Genomic DNA, 7743 nt, shown 5'->3' on the forward strand with positions numbered 1-7743 from the left:
GAGGGAGGAGCAGGGCTCCAGTGCCACCCAGACACTGCGGGCTTCGGAGGCCAGAGGGCACCAGGGTCCCCATGACTACGTCCCTGGGAGTCCACAGACCGGACTCCGCCGGCTTGGGCTTCAGGGGCAGAAATCAAGGAGCTGGCAGGGGCGCCCGAGAGAGGAGACCAGGGTGGCAGCGTCGCCCACTTTCCTCTCCCCACTAGCAAAGTCATACCTTGTCGGGCAGGAAGGGGCCACCAGACCAGCTCATCCTGGCTTAGGTTGGAGACCCCAAGGCTAGCGAGGACAGGGAAACAGAGGTGCAGAACCTGGCGCTCCAGACCCCTCATCCTTTCAAACCACTGGCGATTCCCCACAGGGCGCATTCAAAGTGGTCCCCAACTGTGGCCTGGATCTGATATGGTATTGGAGCCTGGAGGTCGAGGCCTGTGCCACTCACAGACCCCAGACCAAGCTGGGGCCTTGCACCCAAGCAGGCTCGCAGGACCCCTTGTGAGGAGCTGCAGTCCCCAGGGCCCCGGGCCTCTTGTCAGCCAGCTCTTAACAAGGCCCCGGAGCTGGGGTGCTCACTGCCTGTGGGAGGCACCGTGTGAAGGCAGCCCTTTCCCCCAGGTAACCTGGGGGCAGAGAGCATCTCCAGTTTCAAAAGGCCTGACTTCTTGTGGCGCTCTTTGATGATGTAGCCTATCCTAGAAAGTATATTCCTAGCACTTTAACCAAAAAAATTATTTATTTGTTTTTGTCTTTTTGAGACAGGGTCTCACTATGCAGTTCAGGCTGGCCTTGAGCTCACTTTGCAGCCCAGGCTGGTCTCGAACTTGCACTGAGCCTCCCTGCCTCAGCCTCCCAAGTTGGGATGACAGGCGTTCACCACCGTACCCAGCTGTTATTTTTTTAAATTTTGAGACAGCAGCTCACTAAGAAGTTGCCCAGGCTGGGTTTGAATTTGCAATCCTCCTGCCTCAGCCTCCCAGTATGCTGAAATTATAGGCATGCACCCCCACACCTGGCTAACTGGGGATACTTTTTAAAACTCCTCCGTCCCAAACCCAAGCCCCACCCAAGCCAGGGAACCAGAGACTCTGGGACCAGTTCTTATTAACGTGGGCCAGGCTGTGATGGGTCAGAAATGAGGCAAGGCTGGCCCGGCCATGGCCACGTCCCGTTTCCTTTTCTCAGCCAGCTGCAGGCAGGTCTGCTCCAAGCCAGGAGAAGCCACCAGGAAATTCCCTGGACATTGTAATGTGTGACAACAGCGTCTAATTAATCATCAACCCTGTGATACGATCTCCACCCATTAAGAAAAGAGACCCGCTGAGGCTTCGGGGAGCTGAGCCCTGGCCTTCCCCAGACGGTTCCCACCAGAGAGGGTAGCAGTGCCCAAGGACCTGGGGCCGATGGGTGCCCACCTCTGTTCAGCGGCCGGTAAGGAGACTTCCTGCTTCCCGGGGCCAGGCTCTGCGGCTGTGAAGGCTGAGGGGACAGGGCACTGGTCACTGTGCAGTACTCGGAAGGTAGTGGGGTGGGCAGGATTGACCTTGCTCAGGAAGGGTTTCCCATGTGGCTCAGCCCCTGGGGAGGTAGTGAGTTTCCTGTCCCGCCTGGGTCCAGTTGAGACTCAGGCCCAGGACTACTGTGGTGACATGAAGACCACCAACCAGCCTCGTCCTCAGATCCGGGTAGGCAGAGGGAGACTCGGCCAGGCTGGGCAGCAGGGCATGTTAGGAGGTCAGGATAAAAGCAGGGGGTCCCAGCTGGGCCAGGTTGGACTGCAGGATCTTGGGCAAGTCCTTCTGTTCCCAGGTCTGTTTCTTCTCCTGCAGGTTGGGGACCGTGTGACCCAAAGCGTCCCTTAGGAGAGGGTGCTGGGTGGGCAGGAGACCCACATCTTCGGTGCCCAGATGTTGGAGCCCCTCGGTGGGCACCTGAGACTGGCTGTACCCAGGCCACCCCTCCGTGCAGCTGTGTGACAGGTGGGGCAGTGACAGGGCGGTAAAGGAGGCAGCACAAGGGTTGGAGGGACAAGAAGCTGGGCCCCCACTTCTGGCCAGGAGAACATCGTGTGCCATGCAGCCTCTTCGGCTCCAGGGCTTCCCCAGGACGATGCAGGGTGGTAGAGGGCACCCTCCCGCAGCAGGAGGGGGTGTGCCAGGTTGCAAGGTCAAAGGGTAGGAGGAGCTGAGCAGAGGTGGGTGCCCACACCCTTCACACCCGCCTGTAACGCAGCTCCAGATGCAGGCAGCAGAGCCCTGTGCGAAGCAGGGGAAAGGGCCCCATGGGTGGATGGGTCCTGCAGGCCTGGGTCAGGCTGGCAGGGTGAGGGTGGCTCTCAACTCCTTCAACCTGGGCCTTGTGCAGTGAACAACCAATGCCACTGTACTGGACAGTGTGTGTAGAGAGACCAGGTGGTGACGCCTTACATGGCCACACTCAGGCAGTTGCTAAGGGGCTGTTGCCTCGGACAGGGCTGCAACCCAGGTATGCAGAGGACCAGTGTGTCCCCTCTGCTCCTCTCCTCTAACTGGACAGGAGAGCACTGTGGTCTGTCAGGTTCCAACCAGACAGGGCCAGCTTCTCCTGGGGTCCCAGGGCCTCCTCCAGAGGGCAGTGGGCAGCCACACAGCCACTCCTGGGAAGCTTCCTCCTCCCCAGGGTGCCCGACTGCCTCTGCTTTCCAGGAAGCTGCTGGGCAGTGAATGGGCCTCCCCCTCCCCCACCCTGCACAGCTCGGGTGCCTCCCCCGGCAGCAGGGAGGGGCCGGAGTGGTTGGCCAGGAAGGACACTTGACTGTGGTCCACCATGGGCCTGCAGGGTTGAGCAGCACAGGCTCCCAATCAGGGGCCCCAGAGGGTCAGTTCCTTTTCCCACAGGGGCTCGAGGGTGGCACCTCAGAGGTCCCTTTGCTTAGGGGCAGCAGTGAGGAACAGGAATCCAGCCACACCTGTAGGATGGGAGTGACACGGGGCAGGGGAGTGGGGGTGAGAACATCACAAAGGGCACTATGAGGACTAGTCCAGAGGTCCCCAGGCACCTGCTCCTTATGCCCCAGGCAAGAGCATTTCCGGTGCTTACCTGTGGTCTGTGGGATCAGGGATGGAGTCCCTGCAACCCCAGGGGCCTCCCCAGCACCAGACCGGGTGCAGCTTATTCCAGACCTTGGGGCTGAGTGAGGGGTCGGCTGCCCGGGAGGGTACAGTCCTTGCTGCTGCCAAGCAGACACCTGCGAGAAGTCCTGCAGCTTTGAACCCCTCTGGGCCTTGGCTGGACCCGGCTCCAGCTCCCAAGGCGCTGACCACAGACTCGTCTCCAGCCCCAGCCCCAGCCCCTACCACTGCAGGAAGCTGCTAGGTCCCTTTCTGTCCCAGGACCAGGAAGTCACCCTGGGGACAGAGAGGCAGAGGGGCAAACGGTGCGCACACGGGACCCTCACAGCCGGCTCCTTGGCCAGGGCAGCCCCGGGCTAGCGCAGTGGGCATCAAAGATGCTCCAACACAGCAGTCTTCCTGTAATTTCCATCCACCTCCTACTAAGGTGGGGGCTGCAGCCTGGGGGCTCCGTGGGAATCAGACCCAGGACGGCGAGGTGGGGGCTTCCCACCACTCCACACCGGTCTGGGGGCGCTCCTGGTACAGGCTGAGGCGGTGCTCAAGGGGTCCGAGGTGGCCCCAGGAGGCGGGGGTGGATGGATCGGGTCCCCTGGGGAGGAAGGGTTGCCCAGGGCGCTGAGTCCCCAGTGGGGGGTGTGAGGGTTTCCTCCGGAGCCGTCGAGCTGGTTCCAGCCCATTCAGACCCGTCTTTCGCCCCCAACCTGTCCTGCAGGTGCACAGGTTCCAGCTGAGGCGCTGCGCTTCCACGCGGCGGCCCAGGGCGCGCAGGTGCGCGTGGACGCGCACGGCCGCACGGCGCGCAGGGGCGCCTCGTTCCGCGACGGCATCGTGTTCAGCCAGCGGCCGGTGCAGCCCGGCGAGCGCGTGGCCCTGCGGGTGCTGCGCCAAGAGCCTGGCTGGTGCGGCGGCCTCCGCGTGGGCTTCACGCGCCTGGACCCCGCGCGCGTGCCGGCGCCCGGGCTGCCGCCCTTCGTGTGCCCGGACCTGGAGGCGCAGAGCCCGACGTGGGCCGCCGTGCTGCCTGAGAGCTGCGTGCGCGCCGGCAACGTGGTCTGTTTCTGGGTGAACCGCCGCGGCTGGCTCTTCGCCAAGGTCAACGCCGGGCGCCCTCTGCTGCTGCGCAAGGACGTGCTGCTGGGTTCCCCGCTCTGGGCGGTGATGGATGTGTACGGGACCACCAAGGCCATCGAGCTGCTGGGTGAGACCTGGGAGCGACATGGGCAGAGCCGCCCGCGGATTCATAGTTTTCCCATCGGGCCCTGCCTAGGGTCAAGCTAAGGATGAGCAAATCCAGCCATAGGGAGGGCAGCCATGTCCCTAAGGGAGGACTGGAGAACGAGAACGGGACCAGCAAAAAAAAGACCAAAAGAAAAAAAAAAAAAAAAAGCCATTTGGGGGCTGGGGATTTAGCTCAGTGGCATAAGCACCTGCCTTGTAAGCAGGCAGCCTTGAGTTCGATCCCTGGTACCGGTAAAAAGGAAAAAAAAGACCAAAAGAGAACGGGACCAGCACCGGCAACGCTAACTGATAGAAGGCGCATCATGGGCTGGGCTTTGCAGCCTCAGGTCACCAGCGCCAAAGAGGGCAGCAAAGGAAATTGGAGCACGAGGGAGGGCACTGGGGGTTCCCAGGCGGGGCGCACAGGCCGAGCCAGAGGACCCTGGGTTTCCGGGAGTGTGGAGAAACGGGCATCCACGGAAAGGATTACTGGTGTTTTCCTGGGCGCATGGGCCATCTGCATTCCAAGCGAATTTGCTCGTAAAATAAAATAATTCCCCGTAGCTGCGGGGCCCGGCCCTAGGGCATCCGGTCTGCAGAGTGGAAGAAGGGGGATCAGACTGCCATGTCCCTGGGCATTGGAGTTGGGGGACGGTCAGTGTGAAGAGGAGCAGAGCAGAGAGGAGGGGCTTGAGGGAAGTGGGTTGGGAGGCAGAATTGCAGCCCCGTGGATTCTCAGCAGGGCCAGGACTGGGTCTGAAAATCTCTAACGCGCCCCCCTTCCCCCCGCTGCCGCACCGTCCCCCAGGGGAGGAAGGGGTGGACAGACACCTGGGCTGCTGGCCTGGGCCCTGAGTCCCCGTTCTGTCTTAGACTCCGGAGCCAGTTCGAGCACCACAGCCACCCTGGGGGTCCCCAGCGAGGAAGCAGAGCTGGAGCCTAAAGGTGAGTGGGTCCCAGGGCTCCAGCACCGGGAGTGGGGTTCAGGTTGCTTGCAGTCAGGTCTTTCCTCACCCCTCGGCGGGTCTCTCAGTCTTTGAGCCAGATTTGATTCTGCGCCTGAGAAACCTAAAAGCAAACTGGGGGTGCAGCTCAGTGGCACAGCTCCTGCCTGGCAAGGTCCTGAGTTCAATTCCCAGTACCAGAAAAAGAAAGAGACAGACAGACAGACAGAGCAAGCTAAGAGCAGTTTTGCCTTCAGCAGTATTGGCCAACTTTACAAATTCTAAGCGCATGTTTCACAGAAGGATATGTTGGCATACGGCTCTAATGCCAGCATTCTAGGAGGCCAGGGCGGGAGGATTGCAAGTTCAAGCCCAGCCTGGGCAACTTAGGGAGACAATTTTAAAAATAAGGAAGGAGGGATTGTAGCTCTCTGGATATCATCAGTTCAACCCCAGTACAAAAAGAAAAAAAAAAAAAGGCAACATCTTGGTTTTGTTTTAAGAAAGAAATCTATATGCATTTCATTTTATGTGTTTATTCTTAGCGTTTCTCTATGTAAGTCAGTCTGTTCTTGAACTCACTGTGTAGCCCAGGCTGGCCTCAAACTTGCACTAGTCCTCCTGCCTCAGCCTCCCCAAGTCACACCCATCTCTACTTTTTTTTGAGACAGGGTCTCTTTATGCAGTCCAAGCTGGCCTTGAGCTCACTTTGTAGCCCAGGCTGATCTCAAATTTGCAACGATCCTCCTGCCTCAACCTCCCAAGTGCTGGGATTACAGGTGTGAGCCACCACACCCGGCTCTCTACATTTATTTTAAACCTTCCCCAAATAATATTAAGGGATTCAGAATTTTTTGGCAGTTACCCAACCATGAATTTTAGAGCCTTTCTCAGTGCTTAGTACATGGGGCACCATTTGGGCCTCACCTCTGTTTTATCGGAATTGTGATTTTATTTTGTATATATTTAGATGTTTTACATGATCTTCCCCTTTATCCTTAGAGGTTATATCAATATCTGAAATTATGGATTATCCCATGTACTTTGAGTTTTCCTAGTTTATAAATTGCATATATAAAGACATCAACAGTAACTACCAGTGGGACCATTGTGACAGTGTTCTGTGGAAGCAGTTATTTGAAATTTGTGATTTTTTGATCCTGGAATTTTCCACGCACTGTCTCTGTGGCAACCGAAACCATGGAAGGCCAGGCTGAGACAGGGGCCCTGCGTGTCCTACGGCTTCTTCCTGGGTTCTGACCTTCGCTCACGTAGTGGCTGGGTCTTCCTGGAGTGCCCTGTGTGTCTACATCCTGGGGTGCTGGGCTCGGCCCCTGCTCGGAGGCCCAGTGTCCCCAGCCTTGGGTCTCCTTCCAGCTCCGCCGGGGGATGAGTGCATTATCTGCTTCCACCGCGCCGCTGACACCCGCTTCGTCCCCTGCGGCCACCTGCACTTCTGCAGCGCCTGTGCCTGGCGCGTCTTCGAGGACTCGGCCAAGTGCCCCATGTGCCGCTGGCAGATCGAGGGGGTGGCAGCAGTGCAGCCACAGAGGCCCGGAGGAGGGTCCTGAGAAGGCTCCCACAGGGGGCAAGCGGGCCTGGCCCCGAGGACAGAGGACAGAGGAGATGTGGCCCTGCTGGCTTCCTGCGTGATCAGAAAGCCGGTGAGCAGCTAGAGTGGGGACAAAGGTGGCTGCTTCCCTGCCTCCCCGCCAGCAGGAGACATGGTGGCCAGAGGAAGCCTGATTACCCCCCAGCTGGGTGCTGGCTGCCACCCAGGTGACCTGGTCCCTCGTGTTACAGCTGAGGGAGTGACAGTCTCCCTGCGAGCCAAGAGCTGAGGATAGGGGGAGCAGAAGGCCACCGTCCGCAAGGCCACCGTCCAGTGACCCATGGCCACTTCCCAGGGCAGGGTGGGGGCCCAGGGACATCAAGCCTCTGTGTGAAGAGAATTCACACGCACGCACGCTGTTGCACTGACTTGTAAGGCGTCACAATAAAGTTTATGTCCTGTGAATTTTTAGCTACGGCTTGTGCTCACTGGAAGGGATGGCGCTCTGGGCTGGCCTGGACACTGGGGCATTTGGGGACAAGCCATCCTGCCCTCTCCGGCCACCCTGGGTGTGCAGGGCAAATGGGCTGGGGCCTGGGCACTCCGGCACATGGCTCTGTCCAGCTGAGCAGTGCCAGGGACAGTGCCACAGTCCCAGCCCCTGGGCATCACCTGAGCTGTGCCCTCGCCACTGTGGCTTTGGGGGACCTGCCTGGCAGAAGGCAGGAGGTGGCTTGGGAGCGCACCTCTGGACGCACTAGTAGCCGAGGGTGATGGACCTGTGCCCTTGCAGCTGCTCCCACTCTGTGCCCAGCCCCAGGGCACTTCCTGAAGCATGGAGCCAAGCCGAGTTTCAGACCTATTCTTGTGGAAATTGAAATGATGGTGCCACCCATGAATATCCTCTGTCCACCCCTAA

The 7743-nt window shown here is 59.4% G+C and overlaps 1 protein-coding gene across 2 annotated transcripts; it reads left to right on the forward strand.

Moving 5' to 3' along the window:
* Positions 1–1271: 1271 nt before the first annotated feature.
* Positions 1272–7026, forward strand: Neurl3 (neuralized E3 ubiquitin protein ligase 3). 2 transcript variants are annotated; one of them, XM_063229942.1, is made up of 5 exons: positions 1321–1428; positions 1827–1976; positions 3823–4308; positions 5202–5273; positions 6650–7026. In XM_063229942.1, the coding sequence occupies exons 1-5, from the start codon at positions 1401–1403 to the stop codon at positions 6841–6843; spliced, it is 930 nt and encodes a 309-aa protein (XP_063086012.1). In that variant the 5' UTR covers positions 1321–1400; the 3' UTR covers positions 6844–7026. The 2 variants fall into 2 exon arrangements, with proteins under 2 accessions (XP_013009724.1, XP_063086012.1); XM_013154270.2 differs by lacking the exon at positions 1827–1976 and having other exon boundaries at positions 1272–1428.
* The last annotated feature ends 717 nt before the right edge of the window (positions 7027–7743 follow it).

This window comes from Cavia porcellus, unplaced genomic scaffold (assembly GCF_034190915.1).
Source record: "Cavia porcellus strain 051 isolate PalLab524CR breed Dunkin Hartley unplaced genomic scaffold, mCavPor4.1 scaffold_18, whole genome shotgun sequence".
NCBI classification, from domain to species: domain Eukaryota; kingdom Metazoa; phylum Chordata; class Mammalia; order Rodentia; family Caviidae; genus Cavia; species Cavia porcellus.

Coding starts and splice junctions, on each gene's coding strand:
- Neurl3 (XM_063229942.1), top strand. CDS start 1,401: ATGGGTGCCCACCTCTGTTCAGCGGCCG. Junction 4,309..5,201: donor CAAGGCCATCGAGCTGCTGG/GTGAGACCTGGG, acceptor GTTCTGTCTTAG/ACTCCGGAGCCAGTTCGAGC. Junction 5,274..6,649: donor AGCAGAGCTGGAGCCTAAAG/GTGAGTGGGTCC, acceptor GTCTCCTTCCAG/CTCCGCCGGGGGATGAGTGC.